Here is a 22,409-nt window from a genome sequence, read left to right as displayed (position 1 = left end):
GTTCTACCTGTGAGCTACTTTGCAACCCACCTAGTGATATAGGGGTTGATGCCTAGCTTAGTGAGTTTTTCTATGATTCCTGAGTGGGGAATGGTATCAAAGGCCTTGGCCAGATCAAGGTAGGCTATATGAACCACCTTGCCTTCATCCACAGCTCTGGTGACTGACTCAAAGAAGTCAACCAAGTTGAGCAGGCATGATCTACCCTTCACAAAACCAAATTGTGTGGGATCCAGGGTTTGGAGATTCTCTATATCCTTGTTTATTAGATCCATGATGATGGGTTCCATAACTTTGCATATCAGACTCGTTAGGCTAATGGGGCGATAGTTCCCAGGGTCTGTAGTCACTCCTCCTTTGTGGAGAGGGATGATTGTAGTAGTGTGCCATTCGGTAGGGACAAAGCCTGAGGTGAGGCTGTGATTGAACAGGGCACACAGGTGAGGTGCCAGATCACTCTGTAGTTCATGTAGCCAGCTTTCTGCCAACTCTTATACCCTGCTCCTATCCTAACAAACTTAAACAATACTCAAAGAAAGAAATTTGCCTCCTGCTACAATAAAGTAACTAAATTTGCCCACCAGTCTCTGTCATAGGACCCACTACTATCAGACATTAAAGCAATTAAACTGACTTGAACTATACAACCACCTAACATATTCACAACTAACTACAGCACACAGACTCATTCATCATCCAGAAAAATGCTCTGCACTACATAACTTATTACTGACCTACTGTGCAGCAAGAGACCTTTGCTCTAGTATCAAATTTTTATTACTTACAAATAAGGCAAATAATGTTGCAGAAGACTCACTTTACTCCCAATACGTTGCTAAACTCTGAAATAGTATCCTCACACAATTAAAGCTCTTTGACAAAGTCAATAGTTGTATCCACTGCTTAAACAACATCTTAGCCAATCCTGGTCCTACACTTGCTCATCTCAAGCCTGAGACTTTGTGTTCACCATATGATACTCTCCAAATACTCTTTTTAAACAGAATGCACTCAACCTCTAACTGAAATGACAAAACAATTTTTATACATAACTGCTGCCTGTACAATCCACTAAGTTACATGTGGGCTTTCTCTTTAGTAACTTCCACCTCTGTAAAATCTTATAATATATAAATATAACTACTGTTTGTGTATAAATGTAAATACAAAAGTAACTACTCTGTGTTTAACTGGAACTTAGTATAATAGAATGTAAGTAAATGAAGCTTTTCTCAACGGCCCTCACTGAAAATGGGTATTACACAGTCGGACTTTCCCGAGAAACAAAAACAAATAAATGAATAAATAAATGTATCTGAAGAATGTATTATACTCTCTGATTGGTCTAATCAGGACAGAATACAAGCGGGCAATATAATCTTTGGACCTAGATGCCATACCCTTGCTGATAAGTTGAACAATATAGAATGATTATCTTACTGCAGTATGCATATGATGATCATAGGCTAAGTCATTGTCTTCATGCATTTCCAAATCCCAGACCACAGGATCTACTCTTAGGGGTGTATTATCATTGTACTAATTTCCCAATATGGCCGTATTAACAAAGGTTTCTATAGTACATTTCTTGGCATTGAGTTTAAGGCCATGACTATGGCATCAGTTATTAGTTTGTGTTAGGACTTCATGGAGAGTATTTGTATCTTTGGGCGATTCTATGTCTGTGACTAGTTCTTCAGAGAAGAAAATGCCAAAAAATGAGTTTCCTTAGCACCAAACCAAGAGGGACACTGGTAGTAACTGGCCTTTTTGTAGAGGTAGACTCCCCTATCCTGACTTCTTCATTTCTATATGCAAGCCAACTGGGTGATGTAGAGGGTTATTCCTAATCTTGTGAGCTTGTCTACAATGTCCAAGTGGGGTATTGGCCAGGACAAGGTAAGCTGTATGTACCATTTTGCCTTTATCCATTGCTTTGTTGACCTTCTCTAAGAATTCAGCATAGTTGAGCAGACATCATCTGCCCTTGACAAAACTAAACTGAGTCGGGTCCAGTGTCTACAGGCTTCCAGTGCCATTATTCATCATACCCATGATAATTCCTTCCATGGCTTTACATATAACACTTGTCAGACTTATTGTTCAGTAGTTACCTAGGTCAGTGGATGGCCCACCCTTGTGCAGAGGGATAACAGTTGCAGTCTTCCATTCATTTTATTTGAAGTCTGTTTGGAGACCATGATTAAATAATGTTTCATACTATTTAGGAGACATCCTGGGATATTATTGGGACCCATCAGTGCAATGTTTTTGGCCTTGGAGAGAGAGAGAGAGAGAGAGAGAATTGAAGATCTGCTCCCTAGTGATGGTTGGAGGAGTTAAGAATGGGGGTATTTCTTGAGAGGTGTCAGGGGGAGAAAGCAGGGTAAAGTTGGAGTTGAATTTATTGACCAGTAGATTTGCTATATCCTCCAGCTCAATACAGGTGGATCCATTTACAATTAGTTTGTCACATTGTTGTGTATTGCCTTTGAAGTTGCAGACATTGCTAAAGAATGCGTTGTGATTGTCCTTAACCAGGGAGGCTTCTTTAACCCTATATTTGTTTTTGGTAACCTGAACGAGTTTCTTCAGTTGCTCATTTAGCTTGATGAGGAAGTTCTTACCTTGCTGGGCATTACACTTCCTAATTTGGCTGTGAATTTCTTCATTTTTTGCTATACAAGCTGATGTTGTGATATAGTTTTTTATATATGTCCTTTGCTTATTTCTGTTAGGCACCTCTGCCTTTATGCAGCTGTATACATGGTTGTAAAGGTATTTTGTGAACAATTCTACATATGTGGTGATGTTCCCTGGGTCTGGGGGAGGCTTGACATTTTGCCAAGGTTTCACTCAATAGTAAGAATTTTGCATTGGAGTAATTCCTAAAAGTTCCAGGGTTAGCTGGTGTCCCAACATTTATTTTTATTTTGAAGGAGATAGCTTTATGGTCTGACCTGACCAGTGAAGACATTACACTCAAGGAGGGGAGAGTAATGTTGACCCATGTTCATGAGGACCAGGTCAAGGATGTTTGCACTCCTAGTGGGTTATGGACTAGCTTGTCCAGGGCATTTGTGTTGACAATGTCCAGGAATCTTTTGGGCCTGTGAGTTTGGGGTTGTGTATGATTCCCAGTTTAGAGTGGAATAGTTGAAGTTACCCATGAGTATGGTATTGGGATGAATGGAGAGTGACACCAGTGCATTTAGATAAGTGGTCTGCATTTTCCAGGTCATGGAGGGGGATCTATAACTTGCAAAGATATGGTATGGTACTTTGCTTATGGTGAGTTGTAGGTGGAGAAGTTCAAGTGTGTCATATTGCTTGACCAGCCTTGAAGTGTATTTGCTTCTGATGCAAATTGGGATGCCGCCACCTTTTCATCCTACCTGTGCAGTAGCTGATCTAAATGTGTGAAAGGCATTGTAGCCCTGCACTGCTGGAGTGCTCTTTGTGGCTTTAAACAATGTCTCAGTAACTACACAGATATCTACATTCTTCAGGGTGAGGAGAGCTTGCAGGGAGTGTAGTTGGTTTTTTGTTTAAAGTCCTGGTACTGATCAGTAACACTTTTAGATCATCCTATGTAGGTTTAACTATATTGGATGTTTTATCAAGTTGACAGTACCTAGAAAAGGCACTATGGGGGTGGATAAAGTTTTAACCAGTATTCAAAAGCCTAGAAGAGACAGCTGCAGACCATCCCTGGTGAAGCAGCGTAGTCTGTCAATCATATCCTCCCAGGCTGACAAATACTGTACCCACTTCAAATGTCACCAAAAACTAGGCCAGTTATTAAAGTCAATTATATTCTGTTCATTTTATTAGCATCATCCTTAGAGAAGGTAGAATGCTGCTCAGGGCTAGGCTCATATGTATCTGGGACACATAGTCCAAGAGCTCCATTATGTCTCTCTTGATATAGTCCAGAGAGGTACATTTCAGGTCATTTTAGTCCACATGGACTTTGACTCAGTCATACTGGTACTTGTGGTTTAATGACTTGGGTGCATGCATGATTTGGCGGATCCAGGCACTAGATAGGCAACTGACCAAGACCCTTTCTTTGCTCAGCCTGCTGAATGGGGCATCAGTATGCCACAGAATGGAGTCACCTACGATGAAAATATTGGATTATGTGATGGTCTGCCTTATTGGTTTAGATGTTGATGCACTGTGAGGTGGGGCTAAATGTTACGCAGTGGGTGTAGCTTTGTTAGTGTATTATTGTGTTTGGTGAAGATGTTTATTGCAGTTACTCTGCTTAGCAGGCTTTTGAGGTGTGAGTATATTATTTTTAAGAGCCTCAGCATATGTGGGTCTAGGTGTTTGTCCTGCAGTGTGTGTGGCTGGTGTCATGTGGTGTTGTGCATTTTTGTCAGCCTGTTTATTTGTAGTGGCTGTATTTGAGAGTCTTGCCTTCAATGACTGTGAATAACTACATTTCTCATATATTGTATTAAACTGAGAATTAGGGGATTGTCAGAAAAGATGAGACAATTTCTACGCTGTTTTTGGGATGTCTATGGGAATACATTGTTTGGGAGTGTCAGAAACTGAGGGATTTTAAGGAAAGGATTCAGAATTTAATTAAGGATATAATCGGGCAAGATTTATTCTTGACAAAGTGGGATTTTTTTTTTTTATTCAGCTGGTTTGATACTCAATTATTCTCACGTGTTAAGTATCTAGTCTTCCTGATATTGCTGGTGACAAAAAAGAAACAATCACAAGAAAATAGAAAACTAAACATAGACCAGAAGTTAGAGGAATAATATTGTAAATGATTGAGAAAAAAGAAAATGAGCTTAGAATAAGCTTAGAATAATATCACAAACAAAGGGTAATTACTAAGAAAAAAACGGAATATATGGTTAACTACACAGGGAAAGGACGGAGAGTGATGACAGGAAGAAGGAGAACACACAAGAAGGCATAAACAGTATTGGGAATAGATTACCTTTTGTAAATATTTAAAAGTTTTTTGAGGTTAAAAATTGGGCACTTATATAGGAAGGACGGGGTTTTTAATTACCAATCATTAGGGCAGAGAAAGGACTGAAATTAAAAAAGGGATTCCATCTGCAAAGAGGAAGAAAATAAAGTGATAAAATTATAAAAGGAAACTGAACTTTATATATTGTTATTAAGCAAATTTCTTTCTCACTATGGTATTGCCTGTTAAATGTCAGTGCTGGAGCATGGAATTATGTATAACATATCTAAAGATAAACAGGAGGAGGGGAATAGGGGAAGCTTGAAAGCTAAACCCCAGTCTATGACAAAAGGAAATGCACCATGCAAGAGGATTGCACTTGGACCTTGTAATATTGAACATAAGTAAGTAAAGAAGTTGAAGTGCCAAAACATACCACCCAAAAAGCTTTATTAAATTAACTATGGCTTCTCAGTGAAACATCAACCTAGAACAACCTATTGGGGAAAACAATGAACTTTGGAGATTTTATATTTTTAGCTAATGAGAAAATGGGTGATTTTACACAAAACTATAATGCAAACAAAGCATATCAAACTGCAGAAAATGTTACTCCTGTTTCAAAATAATAAAATTGAGTATGTGGAACTATAAGCGTCTTTCAAAATCTGTATCAGACATACATGATTTGGTCAAATCACCATTTAAATACTCTTTTCAAATATGATAGTCTGAAAATTACATGACAATGACTTTTTCATAGTCATGACATGTTGTTATAGTCGGGGTCAGTGGCTCAGCAGGTGACAAAGCCATTACTGATACTGGAAAACTAGAAGACTATGTTCTATTCCCACACCAAGTACTTTGATTAATTTTCCAGTTCTGTCACTGCCATGCAACATATCCAAAGTATGAGAGGCCATCGTTTTGAAAGAGACATTAAGCAGAAATTCCATCTGCCTGTGCTGGTCTTAGCTCATGGCACTTGTTGAAGAAAGAGTAGGAGCCCAACCTTTTTGTTCAAATATCATAAGTATTTATATTTAGTGTGATTCACATTATTATTCTCCTTCCAAACACATAAGGTGACTTATTTACCTTCTGTTATAATTTTTGTTATTTCTACTAATTTCCCTGTCATCTTTTTGAAGTAATGCTTCTGATATTTTTCTTCTTCCATTTCTTTCGTCATTTTATACACAATTTGCTTTACACTATTATTTTCAGCTCTTTTCACATGGGCAGTGTAAACTCTTAATCTTGTCTATTATAATACACATTACTGCAGTTATAACAATTATAATATTTCTAGTTCATGTTTCCTCTTCTTTCCATCCACCTCATAACAGTTCTTCATAGCTTATTTTCCCCACATTTGTCTCCAATGTCTTCTTAATATTTTCCAAAATGTTCATAAATGCACATTCTGTAGAAAAATGTATTGATGTTTTAACCATGTGTTAGCAACAGATTTGTTGACTGCATCTGTCAGTGTCAACTTTATGCTTTTAATTGTTTCCTTCATTTTATTTTTCATTCAGATCTAACCAGGTCACATCAGATGTTTCATACAGAATCCTAACCGTATTCAACATTCTTATTACCATTTGCCCCAATTACTATTACCTATATATTCTAATGCCCCTACTTTTTATTCCAAATCTTAGTATGTTCCTTAGGATTCAGAAACATGTTCACCTTTTGCATGAACTGCCCAACCCAAAAGGGTTTGTCACTAAGTACAATAGTAAGAATGTGTGTTTCTGAGACCAGTATGGCTACAATGAGAAAGACCTCATGATCAGTACATCAGCAAATCTCTGAATTGTACAATAGCAATGTCAGGCCTGACCACCCTAGTGTTCTCCCTGACATCCCACGCATCTCATTAACAAAGGCACCCCCCACCCTCACACACACTGGCAGACATTCACATGTACAACACACACACACACAGACACACAGACACACACACACACACACACACACACATACACACACACACACACACACACACACACACACACACACAGACACACAGACACACACATCAAGACTCTTGATTCCGTATGTAATCCCCCTAATCTTCCAAATATGATCAACAGCACAGACACACACTCACATATACACAAACACACACACACACACACACACACACACACACACACACACACACACACACACACATGCGCAAGCACACACACACATGCACACACACACACACACACACACACGCATGCAAGCACACACACACACACACACACACACATACACACACACGCACACACGGCCACACGCATACACTCATGCAACTTCACTCACATCCCTACATGCATGTACACACATACATGCATTAACACCCCCACCACACATCTTCAGTGAACTTATCTACACCATGAGTACTCCCATAGGAGTGAATGGGTGACTGCTGTGATTTTATGATGGTCACTTTTTTCCTCCTAAAGTAAAATCTTACTCATCTCAGTGCTCAACCAAGTATCTCAGAAGCTATAGACATTTTCTGGTGAGACCACATGGCTAATTAGTATTAGCCATTCTTTCAGACTGCTGCACTGGCATGCAGCTCTGACCACAAGACTGCCCTCCGCATTGGAAAATATCAGTGGTAGAGTGGTCTCTGAATCAGAAAGGCTTAGCTCAGTGGGGAACATTTCCAAGTTAAGGCTTCTCCATTGAGTTAAGCCTTTCTGATTCCCAGCCACAGTTCTTTTACTCCTTTAGACTTTTACCTTCTAACTCTGTTTCACATTTCTTAACAAATGTCCTTATTTCCTTTGTCTTTTTCTTACTCTTTTTACTTGTGTGCATCTCTGACTGCAAACTTATTTCTTTATCAGTGTCCCTTACCCACAAGCCTTTCTCTCAGTATCTCCCTATCTTACTTTATACTACATTTATAAACCCAGTTATGTCTATCATTCCTAACTTCCTTTTTGGATTTATATTCATATATTTTTATATGATTTGGTCTAGACCCATAAATTAAAGAAATGTTAAAACATTCAGTATTGTTTCCACATTACTAAGTATTACTAAGGATCCAAAAATTCTGGAGCTACAAAAATTATTAATGTTAACAGAAATGTCTTAAAAAGAAAAACTCTTTTTTTTTTTAACTTTACATCATTTTTATATCCTGCTACTTTCTGTTCTACTTTATTCAACAGCTTTCTTATTTTTTCCACCATTCTTTCTAAACAATACTTCAGTTCCAATTCTTTATATATTATCCTGTTTTCTTAAAACCACAGTTTATCTCTTCAATATATACATAAAATATTTTAATTTTATTGTTAATAATATAGCTTCATCTTGCTGTTCATATTATTTTATAGTCTTTTCCACTAACCTTACAGACTCTTTATTTTCTGCATGTACTTGTATATTATCAACAAATGTTATTACTTTAATTTCCCTACCTTTTTCATTAATTAATCCTCTTATTCCTTTTTCTTCTTCTACTATTCTATTAAACAATTTATTAACTAATTAACTAATAATGAACGATAAAAAAAACTTTTACCTGAAACCACAACATTCTCCCCAAAAAAACACAAAAAAATTCTGGGCAACCATTAATCAATTACTACAGCCATGTAAACCTGTCACACCCAACCCACAAGGCTCTGACATAAATAACCCCAAACAAACAGCAAACTCCTTTAATTCATTCTTTACAGAAACTATACAAACCTTAGCAAGTCAACTTCCCATCAAAAATGCAAACATGTCAACGAGCAAAACAAACCCACCCCCTACTTTTCACTTCCAACCAGTCTCAACTACTTATATTCTCTCCCTTCTAAAAAAACTGAAACCATGTACTCCCTCTGCCGACCTATTACCCGCAGAATACTTGCAATTAGCAGCCAAAGCAATAGCCTTGCCTATCTCTATTCTGATCAACAGAACCATCACTGAAGGATATGTCCCTAAACTCTGGAAAATCTCCCACATTATCCCACTCCATAAGGGAAATTCTACTGAAATATCGAACTACCGCCCCATAGCCCTTCTTTCACCCTTATCTAAGATCATGGAAAGGTGTATACACAAGCAACTGCTTCACCACCTTCTCCAGAATAACCTACTCTCTAACACCCAGCACGGTTTCAGACCATCCCACAGTACAACCACTGCCCTCCTCTCCTTTACAGATACAATCAACAAAAATCGCAACAATAACACCCTCTCCTCAGCAATTTTCTTAGATCTATCCAAAGCCTTTGACATGGTCAACCACCAAATACTCATTCACATTCTTCATTCCACTTCACTTGATACCCAATCTCTTAACTGGTTTAAGTCCTACTTACAAAACAGACATCAAGCAGTACTCTGGAACTCCACTCTATCCTCCCAACTGCCTGTCAGCATTGGAGTCCCACAAGGGTCTATACTAGGCCCCCTGCTATTTTCCTTATTTATCAATGACCTACACCATGTGGCTCCCCAAGCCACATGCATACAATCTTGAGCGATTCAACACTTGTCTGCTCCGCCACAACTGTATCACACCTTCACTCCCTCACACAACACATATTTAACTCTGTAGAAGACTGGTTTTCCCAACACTGTCTACTACTCAACCCAAAGAAAACAAAGCTGCTACTTTTTACACCATCTAGCAAATCTCCTCTTTGATTTCACCATAACATCAGCAAATGGCACACCTATATCTCAAGAGTCAACTACCAAACTACTAGGCATTACCATAGACAACAACCTTAACTTCAATGCCCATATTAACAACACACTAAAAGCATTAACAAAAATAGGCTCTCTCTACAGAATCAAACCTTTCCTAACTCCAGAATCTAGAACAATCATAGCCCTCACCCACCTTATCTCACCCCTTCTCTATGCCTCCCCAATTTTACTAAATTATCCACAACAAACCTGTCAAAACTAGAAAACTCCTACCACAACATAGCCAGATTTGCCACGGAAACCCTTACAGAACCCACCACTGTAATAATCTAAAACAACTAGGCTGGCTTGAATACCAACAGCAACTAAAACTAACCAGCTTACCATAGCCCATCAAATTCTTTATCAACCTGATAAAACCCTATACTATCAAGCCTGATTCACCGTTACCACAACCTAAAGTCCCTTAGATCCGACACAAACTTCTTATAGACACGGTCAAATCAAACAACAAGGCCGGAGACTCTCTTTTCTCTAACACTGTTGGAAAACATTGGAACCTGCTTCCATCTGAACTCTCAACTATTCCTCTAAATCTCTCTTTAAAAAGAAACTCAAGCTTTACCTCAAAACACAATGGCTGTGCCCTGTACCAACCCTGACTAACATTATTTTTATGCTCATCTGACCTACTCACCCCAATATTTAATTCACTTTCTTTTCAGTTATTTCCATTTCCCTCTCTATGAAATGTCTAAGAGATACTTCCTGCTATCTTGTTCTACTATGACTTCTTTACTCCCTTACTTTTTATACCACTTAATTATTATTATTTTTTATATTAGAATCTTAGTTCTTACAGTTTTTGAACTTAGCATCAGTATAATTTCTAAGTGGAGCTTATCTCCATTACTTCTTTCTTTTTTATACCACTTGTTTATTACTTTTTATATTAGATTTTATTTCTTAACTGTTTTTATACTTAGCATCAGTAAAGTTTATAAGTGGAGCTTATCTCCCCGGGCCTCTACTGAAAATGGACATGTATCCAGCTAGACCAGCCCGGTCAACAAATGTAAAATAAAAATAAAATAAAAATAAAAATTATATAGACAGCAGACAACAAAGGATAAACCAGGCATCCTTGTAACAAACTGACCTTCCTATGAACTCCTTCAGTTATTTTTCAGTTTACTAGTATTTTCACTTTAGCCCTATGTTGGTTATATTAATTAGATAACTTAGTTTATTCACACCCAAATTGTCCTACACTTCCGCTAAAATTTCTATATCAACCTTGTCCATAGCCTTGGGCTCATCTAAACTTATAATATAACCCTTTTTTATTTAACCTAATATCTCTCTTACATTTATTATATTCTCCATCATATTTCTTCCTATTACTGCATACTTGATTTTTACGAATGCCATTCTCCCATTTGACTTTTTAAGTACAATATCTGCAAAATCCTGAAATCGATAGTCATTATACTGACTGTTCTCTGGTTATTAAGTTTCCTTAAACACTCTTTTTGATATCATTGCTACTAAATTTGAATTTAAATATTTCATACCACATCTTATCCGTATTTCCTGAAAAATGTCTAGTAATATTCTACTCAACACTTCCTTTAGTAATCTGTATGCTTTATTTGATAAACCATCAATTCCCACTACATTTTTTAAATTTTTATAGCATTTATTTTTACTTATCTTATTTAAACATTTATTTCAGTCTTTTTTAAGTCATGACCTTACCAAATGTTCCTTGAACATTCTTAATAACTTCACTACATATCTTATCTTATTCACTAACCCGTTTTCTATTATTTTTGTTCTAATTGCACTCAGAAATGTTATTTTCCTTATTTTTATTAAACATTTGACAAAGTCCTTCTATAGTACTTTTTTGATTGATACATCTTTGTACTTTATAAGAATATACTACTCTTATTTTAACTACTGAATACGTTTTATTCTTAATGCCTTTTATTTCTTTGTTTATATATATATATATATATCTATATATATATCATTCTCCTTACTTATTAACATTATTAACCAACTCCTTAATTTTAAATAATTAACATACTTTTTTGGTTTGGTCTTCCAATTAACTGAAAACCATATTATCTGCTCTTTAAGAAACTTCCATTATCCCATATTTGATTTAGAACACTCCTTAACTCTGATTTGTATTTTTACAAACACCTTCATTTCTGTACCAAATTTATTTAATTCACATCTTGGATACTTCCTTATTTATTTTGCCTACCTCCGCATTAAAAGCACATTCTGTCTGAATAAGTAAATATACATGATTTGCATATACTGTCTATTTTTAATTCACTTTTATTCTTGTTAGATACTATCTAGTAGTCTATTACTGCCCTTTTGCATATATCATTGAAACTATTTTTTTTTTTTGCTTTAGTGTGTTCCTTAATGTTCCTTAAACCATTTTTTATGCTATTACCAAAACTAAGTCATTATATCATTTCCTTAACTCTGGCCTACTGTCTGCTCTCTATATATGTATATATAAGGTAGAAACATGCAGTATCTCCTTGGAGTAAATGGCCCAGCTGCTAACACTGCAGAAAGAATGTCAAAGTGTGATAAGTGGAATCAATATAAATATATTTTAGACAGTGAAATATTATACCTCTCTAGCTTGAATAGGATTTTCATGTGAACAGGTCATTTTAACTGCCACACTAAAGGTGTTGTCTATATTCTACACCACACGCTCGCACCTATTGGCAATTTAGAGTGTCCAATCAACCTACTGCATGTCTTTGGAATGTGGGAGGAAACCCACATAAACACAGGGAGGACATACAGACTCTATACAGAAGGCGCCTCAGCCAATGATTAAACCAGGAAACCTTTTGCTGTGAGGCGACAACACTATACGCTGCACCACTGTATCAAAAGGAAGAACAAATAAATATCTCCTAAGTAAAGCCAGTGGTTCATAAAGAGTCAGAACAAAATAAATGTACCATATAAATGATTGTTAAGAAGAATTGACTTTATTACAAAAATTCAGTATACATACTGCCATTCTAAATCAATGGAAGGAGGAAATTGAACGTAATGGAAATCAAAATACTACCACAAGTTTGTGACGCTGTGTGCACCATGACAGGAAGAAGAAGCCTTGCCTAAAAGACAAAAATCACACCAATGAGGCTAACTGTACAATGACCTTCAGATGTAGAAAATATAAATATTGTTAAACAGAGGGAATCAAGCATTTCAGTACTGTATAGAAAATTAAGGTATGATATTTTTTCTGTTTCTATGTCATACATTTTTCCTTTTAAGCTTTGTTTTCTTAGTTGTTTACAGAAATTCAGTGGAAGTACTAAATTCAATTATTATTTTCTAACCATACTATACTCTTTAGATGATTATTAAAAATATTTTTTTTCCAGAAAACGCCCTTTTTGATGGTAGTTATTCACGGGCCTAGTGTGATGGATTAGAGGATTGGTGCGAGGCTTGAGTAACACAAAAAGAAGGATGTCTCCCTTTTACTCAGGGTCAGGGGGATAAATAACCGCCAATAGCTGACTTTAATCACTGTAAAACACTATTGCACGATTAATCTTCTTAAATTATGGAGCAAAAAATGAAAAAAAATGCATTTTTCATTAAGCTTATAGTAGGTGAATATAGTTTCAACCAAGTTAAAATCTTCCCTAGCAGTGAAGGTAATTCCCATAAGGTGTTAGAATAGACAAAATCATCATTAGCCATCAGGTTATTGGAAGTAAATCTTTATTCCCTCTTCAGAGTGGCAGCAGTTGTGAGGTTAAATTCACCCCCAGCAAATATGTGTAATAATACTGAATAGATTCACCCAGTTTTATTGTGTCCAGGTTTAATTCCTGCTTCCAGAATCTTTGAGAGTTATTATTACTTTGATAAACATAATCTCCTGTTGTTTCCAAACCAAATGCATCTATGACCTACCATGCTAACTTAAATATACAAGTATTCTTACATTATAAGTATCTGTTACCGTCATCTGGTAAACGTTTCTTAGTATACTCCTACTGAAACCAACTTGTACAAACATTTCTATTATCTCCTACTACTACCTACATATATCTAGCTCACTATCTTCTAATTATCATTGACCACCATTACGTAAGTTCTGTTATACCCAGGTTACCAAAGTTCATGCTGCTCATCATAGACACATATCAGTGTGGCTTCACAGAGTGTAGAAGAACCCTCAATAACATAACTAGAATACTTTCAATCATACAGGAAGCAAATGAAAAAGAAACAAAGTAGTAATTATATCAGTAGCCATGGAAAAAGCCCTTGATGGGGTAGAACGGCCATATCTGTTTGCAGTCTTGAGTAGGATGGGATTTCCGAACACTTAGTTTAGCTAATACAGCAAATCTGCAAAGGAGTGTCAGCAAGAGTAAAAAACTAGGCATCACTCTCTAAAAAGCTAAACATAACAAGAGTGACCCAATAGGAGGCTCTACTCTCCCCATTACTATTTGTGAGGGATGCGATAGGAGGGTCCACTCTCCCCATTACTATTTGATATTTATATGGAACTTATACCTGCAAAAAAGTAGGTGCTCAGATGTCCTAAGCTGTACCTGGGAGCAGAAGCAGTTAAAGATAGCCCTATATGTGGATGATATTGTCTTCACACTGACTGACCCAGATAGAGATTTAAAGGAAATATTTAATAAAATGGAAGAATTTGGTTCCTTTTCTGTATATAAATAAATCAAGGTAAATTAGCATTAGATCTCAGTTTAAGAAAGAGAAGAACATGAGGGGAGTGTATCATGTGATGTGGAAAGCTGAAGAATTAAAATACCTAGGTGTTATGATTAAGAATACATATGAGATCTCATTCCAGAGTTCACTGGGTGAGATACTGGATAAAATTAAACAAAACTGCAAAGTTGAAAATGTTTAACTCTGTATATGGAACAAAGGCTCCAAATCCTGTGCTGACATGTAATTCCATGTATTCTGTACCCAGAGTAGGTATATAGTAGGTACATAGAAAGTGGTACTATTAGTAAGCTTGCAAACGGGATGAACATTCTTGTTTGGGCAGGAAAGAGAGACCAAGGGTCAGGTGGGAGAAGATGATGCTGCCAAAAGCACAGGAAGGAATGAGGCTCCCAGATATAGAGTTGCACTCAATAGTCGTCAACTTTCAACATATGCAAAAAGTCATAATCGTGTATATACTGCCAAATGAAAAGACATATTTATGGACCACTTTCAGGAAATGAATAACTGTGATCTCTTAGAGCTTTTCTGAGGAGGGAAGACCCAAAAACAAGGTCATACCATGATGGGGGGAATTAAGTAAGGCATGTGCCACATTTTTTTTTTAACAGGAGAACCAAAGTCATTGAGATATGAAATGTTCCCAATAGGAAGTGTTATTAGAGATGGGAGGATAAGAACTGTATTTTATTATAAATTATTTTTAAGTGTCAGTCTTGAGTTGCTTCATTTGTATTTAATGCATCAATAAATGGTGATTCAGTATCAGAAGTGGCCAACTGCTGATGTTTAGCAAAATGCGCCATGCATGATGATTGCTGCAAAACTACAATTATTTATTTTGAGTCATAATAAATGTTATTTCTGGGGGAAAAGCTATGCCCATTCTCCAGACAAAAATGAATTGAATTTCACCTGCACAAGACCTATTATTATTATTTGGTTATAGTTATAACTGAAATGATTTTAAGGTTCTAAATAGACATTAAACTTATTACTCAGTTGATGTTCTTATCTTCTTGTTCTCCTTAGATTGTCACTGTTTGTTGCCAGCTGGGCATGTATGTGCCCAGAGCTGCCAGCCTGTTGGATCTTGTTGCTGCTATGTAAGTGATGATTGAACACTAGCTTACACTTATGTAAAACAATCACAATACCATGTGCAATCATCATCTGTATTTTTCCATTTATTTCAACAGTTCTCTAGCAGCTGCCCTCTATAGCTTTTTCCACCTCACTGTTAGATATCTTGGTGGAGTGTCAGAAATGATTGACAAGCTTCAGTATGTACAGAGTCGTCTCAATGTTGGACCCTGCTGTTGCTGTTTCGTATGTTTGCCAACATTTACAATGAACTGGTAGGTAATCATTCAGCTTTAAAACAACTCCAAGATATGAACTTGAAAGTTTTTCTAGATGCATGTCACAGGTAACCATATTCAATGATTATACAGTTCTCCTAATTAACGTATTAGATGCATGTCACAGGTAACCATATTCAATGATTATACAGTTCCCGTTTAACGTATTATAAGTGGATAAACATGGAGTAAGCAAACTTCCTGCTGATACATGGTTGGACTGTTTTGTAACTTCTGATGTTGTACAACTTCTTTCTGAAAAAAAGTACTTCTAAGTATATTACTTACTAGGGTCTTGACAAAAAACTGGTGGAAATCTGCCTGGTTCTGTAGCATAAAGTGATATCAGCACTTGACTGCAAGTTAATAAGCACCCAACTTAACAAGCACATGATCGTTAGCCGTAATGATTGTAGAAAGTTTATAGTGTGATTCAATATGTGCATGACTGACTTACTGTTGCTACAACCTACTATAATGTAACTGGATTCTACAATGGGCAGTATACTTGCAATGTACACCTTCAGAGAACTTTGGCCAATAGATGTTCATAAACTGGAAAAATGAATCACACTTCTAGACATGACAGTAAATAGCACACAAAAAGCTACCTTTTTACAAAGTAGATGTAAAACATACAGTATATCATAGTTAAATAGATAATAATAATGTAAGAAGAACTGACAAAGGTAGAAAGAATCAGAATTCAAACAAATATTCATCTTCCATAGTACATTGATGATGTGTGATTCTTGTTGCGCCTGTAGTCTGTAGATTACTCCCCTGGGTGCAATGATGATGCTAAGTATCTAAAATATGCATTTCTCTTATAAGTGTTAACTGCCACTGTACAGTTTTTGTTATATAGTGTAACTTTCTCTCCTGTTTTCGATATCTATAGCTTACTGATGCTCTGTTTTACTTTTTCTTGTTTGTGAATTATTTCACCCAGGCAGTAGCTAAAAATGGTCAGTTGTGATCACTGTACCATCCCAGTTCTGAATCACCCAAATTGTGTTATGAGCAAACCTGATAAACATCATGCTGACTTCTACACAATGCTGTGCACACATCTGAGTCCGAGGTCAGCTCTGTGCATGCATGAGAAGCCCAGATTACAGGGGCACAGAAATTGTCATGCTTATACCTCTCACATGTACCTTATGAGGAATGGTCCTCAATTTAAGTTTTAAAGAGCCACGTCTTTCATATTTCCATAGAGAAAGGGTCTGTCACACATTCAAGTGTTAGCAATTTTTTAACTGACATCTATAGTAAATTACACTGAATAATATTTATTCTTCAAAACCAAAAGATAATTAAGTGTGACATGGCATGTTAACCATGCTGTCAGGTTCCTAGTTGAAGTTGTTGTTAAGTTGTTCACAAGTGTTCCACATGTTGCCCATTTGTTCAACATTGTGAGAGATAGTGTTCAACAGTCCATAGATGGAAAGTTGAGAATAATTGTCATGCTGTAATTAACTATCTAAATATGGAAGTCACCGTTGAACATATATTCTCAGCAACAAAAAGATATATGGAGGACTGTCATGGTTTCACACCATAAAGAATGATTGGAACCATAGTAATACAATACCTACATTTTATTATATTGACATCCATTACACAAATGAGATTCCTTTCAGTGCCTGTTATTGCACAAAGGATGGCGCATGCAAGAAATGGTTTGGGCACCAGGTGTCTACAAGTTTTCTTGAGAAGTTTAAAGGTAAGTCAAGTATTCCTGGAGAAGGTGAGGGTAGTGCACCTTTTAGAGCACAGAGGTAGTGTGAGGAGGAGTCCAAGACTTTTCTGGACATCTTCCATAAGTATTAGAGCTGCATGCTCCATATACTGAGTCACAGTATAAGGCTGCTGCCTGGAATAGTTTGGCCAAGGCTGTCACCCATGCTACTGGCATCTCAAACATGGGGAACAGTTCTATCACTGCTACAATGACTTGCGTCACAGCAAGCCTGAACTCCTTGGCTGATGGAAAGATGAAATTAAGGCACAACCACCACCACCACCACCACCATACTGTAAATATAACATAATTTACTTATCCATACAACATGTCAGTGTATAGCAACATACATCTTTCCATTCTGCTCTTTCTTTACCTCCAGCCCCTGTAGAGATTGAATGGAACTGGAAGACATATAGGGACAAACTAGAGTACCTAAGAGAGCACCGGAATAAGTATAGTTGCTGTTGTGAAAGATGCCTGTTTGCATATTGACAGTTGCAGCAATTACAATTAATGACAGATAATACTTATACAGAAGGACCACATATGACGGTACTGGCATACCTTACTGAAGTAGTACAACTGTGTGGCATTAGACGTTTTGCTTCTGTATCTATACCCCAATATAAGTGGAGAAATGGCTCCTCATGTGAAGTATATGTTCACTGACGCTGTTATGATGGTTGTGGGTTCAATTACCCCCCCACCCCAAAATATGTTGTTTTCATGGAATAGTTTTGTATATGCAATCACAGTAATATCAATGTAACTTATAAGGTCCATATATGTCTTAGCCATAACTCTAGCTGGACACTTCACAATATACACTACACATATTTATCTAATGAGTATCACCTCTGCTTGATATTTTTATCATGGGATCAGCAAGTTTCATATATATATATATATATATATATATATATATATATATATATATATATAGCTACAGTTGTATTACTGTCAGAACTGCAACAGCACCATTCACCCTGTAATCTCTCCCCCAGTTATCATGCTATTATGTCAGACTGCAGCTGATGATGGCTTTTGGCACCACACCCCCAATGATAAATTATACAGACAAAAGGTTTGCAGAAATAACTGTACAGGTCCTACTTTTAAGAGCTTATTTTGCTTCACACTGTGTATGAGCACAGTTCAGAATGCAGTTAAATTTTTTTATGTCTCTTCCCAACCATCTATCATCATTCTTTCTCTTTTATACATTTATTTATATTTTTAAGTCTTCCCATTTCTGTTACTAATATATGTAGTAGCAGAGGGACTATGACTGACCACACTGGCATGGCCTGTTTTCCACCACAGTTAGCAGCTGCAGTACCACCATCACCACCACCAGTGGCACTAAGCCCATCTGGGTCCCATCCTGCAAGAGTGGCTTCCACACCCACTACCCTACTTGTACCACCTGTATCAGGTAGCCTTGCACTGGAGGATGGTACCTACAGGAAGCTGTGAAGGTGGAGATGACACTTTGGTCACCCATCAGGGGCTGGCAGAGCTTTTGCAGGACAGGAGGTTCAATGCCCGCATAGGCAGTATAGAGACTATGCAAAGACACTCACAGTTCCATAAATTAAGAAAATACAAATGGCAAGCTTCAAAAAGGCAAAAACAGATGTAGTTTCTTTACCACTTTATTTGGTACCTCGGCCGAGGTTTTTTACATTTGTTTTTGCCTTTTTGAAGCTTACCATTTGTATTTTCAGTATAGAGACTATGCTCTAGTGACTCACTGAGTTGCGTCCTTGCCCAACAATACCTCCAGGTCCTGAGCCAATACCCAGTGGTGATGGCACCCAGAGTGAGCATAATACCCCTCTGTGTCAAAGCTGGCAGAGATTGCATCTCCAAAGACCCGATCCCATCCCCAGACATGTGAGTGTGTGTATAACCACTCCTGTATGTTATTCAATCCTCCCTGTACCACTGTCTGCACTCTATTTGTCTGATGTCTCCTTCACCATTGTGTTCCCCCTCCCTCGCTGTTACCTCACATCCTGTCACTCATTACTTTCTTCACCTGTGACCTATATTCCCTCTCTTACCCTCCACTTACTTTCCCGATCACCTTCCCTAAATTCCCCTTATCAATATTAAAATAAAAATAGCACCTATCCCACAAAAACACTCCCACCAATACCTCTCAAATTCACAGACCTTTAATTATTGTACACGACTGGCTACAATAGCTAACGTTGATAATTATGAAACGTCATTGATGAGTTTGGTCATTGAATCACTACAACTATTATTGCAAATCACATATGGTTATTGAGGCAAGACTTTGAGAGATATGGCTCCTAGTCTACCTTCATCATGCTCATTCATTATTTCATCACTTTGTATTCTACCCTCTGATTGCTTCCCCTTTTCATGTTGGTTCTGTATCCCATTTCCAACCTTTAATCTGGTCAAAAAGTAAATACACTATACACATTGCCAAAAAGGCTATATATTTAAATCATCTTTCTATGGTCATACATTGAGTGATGGTTGGTATTGAGCAACACTGATGGTCATCTATAAGCACAGGAAAATGATAGCTCCCATCCTATGGCAAAAATTAAGAAAAATCCTTGATAAGAGCAGACAGTCTTGCTGAGCACACAAATGTGTCATCAAGCAGTAATGAAAAAAGTGTCATTCAAATTTTCACTGTAAAGGATGCAATGGGTCTCTGGGTTCATGACACAATGAGTCCATTGTCAGTAAATGAGTGGAGGGTTCAAATCCTGTTAGGGTGAAATGCTGTTTTACAGTATTACATCTTCATCATACAACTATATTCCATTCCCCTGCAATGTATTTTATTTACTTACACCATTTGTCTGAACACTTCATTGGCATACCTGTCCAAGGCTCTTGCTCTGGAGTTATGAATGATATAGGCATAGGCTCAAATCTGTTCATGTACTGTCACTTTTCTCGATATCCTATGTTTACCCTGATATGTGTTTTACTGATACTTTACTTATGCATGATTTTCTACTATACCTGCTCACTGCTCTGTTTTGGAGAATGTGAGTGGCACAGGAATGTTTTCAAGTCCATGTAGGTGTAATCATTTTGTCTTGCTATCATCTGTTCCTTTCACCTGAAATGAAATATTCCTCTCATCAGTGTGTACATTCTGTCATGGAAAACATAGGTATTGAGTCATCTAGCATTGGTGAGCTAATAAGTTGATAGGTACGCTCCACATCTCCATCTACCTCAGTCCTTCTTTGCTCACCTTGGATTCTATCCTCTGTGTGCTTCCCGTCATCATGTTGGCCCTATCTTCCCATTTTCAACCTTTACCATGGTGATAAAATAGGTAGACAAAACACTCACATGCCCACAAAGGGCTTGTATAGTCAAATCAGCTTTCTGCGGTCATACATTGCATGATGTTTCGCATAGAGCAATATCAGTGGTCAAAGAAATGGTATTTTTAATTCAATGGCAAATATTTAGGAAATTTCTTTGAACATGCTAAGATCTTGGCATCCATCTCACAAATGAGCAAATCATAGATGTAGATCACCAAGCAATATTTCCATTTCCAAAATATAAACACAAAGACAACATAGATAGATACCACACACATGCCACAAAGGTATTCTAAGCAAACACATCTCTGTGAACACACGCCACAAAGGTATTCTAAAAAAAAAACACCTCTCTGTGCACTGTTCTATCATATTCCCCTGATGTGAGTGTGTTTTGTGACACTTTCACCATAAGTTCTTCTGTAGAGTCACTTTACAATGCAATGATTAGTAGAATGGCAGTTAGACAGGCATGGATTCGAATCCACTGATGTCTACCTTATATCAGTGTGTTAAAATATCCACACCATACACAATAACATTACCATGCAGCACTGAAGTATGGTAAATGTAATACATGTATGTGACAGCTTCCATGTCTTTGTGTACATTATCAGTACACTTGCCAGGAGATTTTATTCTCTGATGGTTGTTTTGTTGATAACCAATGTTCAGTTTCCAGTCTTCACTGCTGTAGTAACATTTTCTTGATATGTGTGTTTTGTGGCCCTTTCACTGTAAGTTCTTTTGTGGCATTGCTTACTAATTCACTGGTCTGTAGCATGTCAGAGATGCAGCGGTCAAATCCATTGATGTCCGCTTTGTATCAGTCTACCACATTTCTGCACCATGCTCTAACTACATACCATACTTTATTGAAGTAAGGTAAACATAATGCGAGTACAGGACATCTTTCATGGCTCGGTACACTCATGTAGTGATGTGTATAATGTCAATTCTAGTAAAAGGGTTTTAATCCTCTGATGGTTGGTGTGCTACAAGTCTACCACATTTCTGCACCATGCACTAACAACATGCCATACCTTATTGAAGTGAGGTAAACATAATGCTAGTACGGAACATCTTCCATGGCTCAGTGTACTCATGTAGTGATGTGTACAATGTCAATGCTAGTAAAAGGGTTTTAATCCTCTGATGGTTGATATGCTGCCAGTCTACCACATTTCTGCATCATGCACTTACAACATACCACACCTTACTGAGGTAAGGTAAACATAATTCGAGTATAGGACATCTTCCATGGCTCGGTGCACTGATGTATTGATGTTTACAATGTCGGTGCCTGTAGAAGGGTTTTAATCCTCTGATGGTTGGTATGCTGCTTTCCAGTGTACAGTTTTCAGTCTTCAACACTGTTTTAACCTTTCCCTGAAATGGATGTTTTCTAATCCCATCACTATGATTTCTTCTCGGCTTCACTTTATGATACGCTATCCTAGAAAATATTATTGCCAAAGACAGTGATTCAGAACTATCTAGGTGCAATTTTCTTCTCTTTCTGTCACATGTTCAATTTCATTGACATGTTATACTGACCCAGTCCT

At 37.2% G+C, this 22,409-nt stretch overlaps 1 protein-coding gene across 1 annotated transcript in view; it reads left to right on the top strand.

Moving 5' to 3' along the window:
• LOC122803887 (organic solute transporter subunit alpha-like) overlaps nt 1-22,409 on the top strand; it is a 210,703-nt gene that overhangs the window by 19,413 nt on the left and 168,881 nt on the right. The window contains exons 3-4 of the mRNA XM_044073569.1: nt 15,431-15,504; nt 15,598-15,756. Of these exons, the coding sequence (XP_043929504.1) occupies nt 15,431-15,504; nt 15,598-15,756 (233 nt within the window). The remainder of the gene's footprint in view (nt 1-15,430; nt 15,505-15,597; nt 15,757-22,409) is intronic.

Source organism: Protopterus annectens, chromosome 6.part0 (assembly GCF_019279795.1).
Source record: "Protopterus annectens isolate FY-2018-M chromosome 6.part0, PAN1.0, whole genome shotgun sequence".
Classification (NCBI taxonomy): domain Eukaryota; kingdom Metazoa; phylum Chordata; order Ceratodontiformes; family Protopteridae; genus Protopterus; species Protopterus annectens.
Note: the sequence above shows the minus strand (reverse complement) of the source record. Positions and strands in the feature narration are given on the sequence as shown.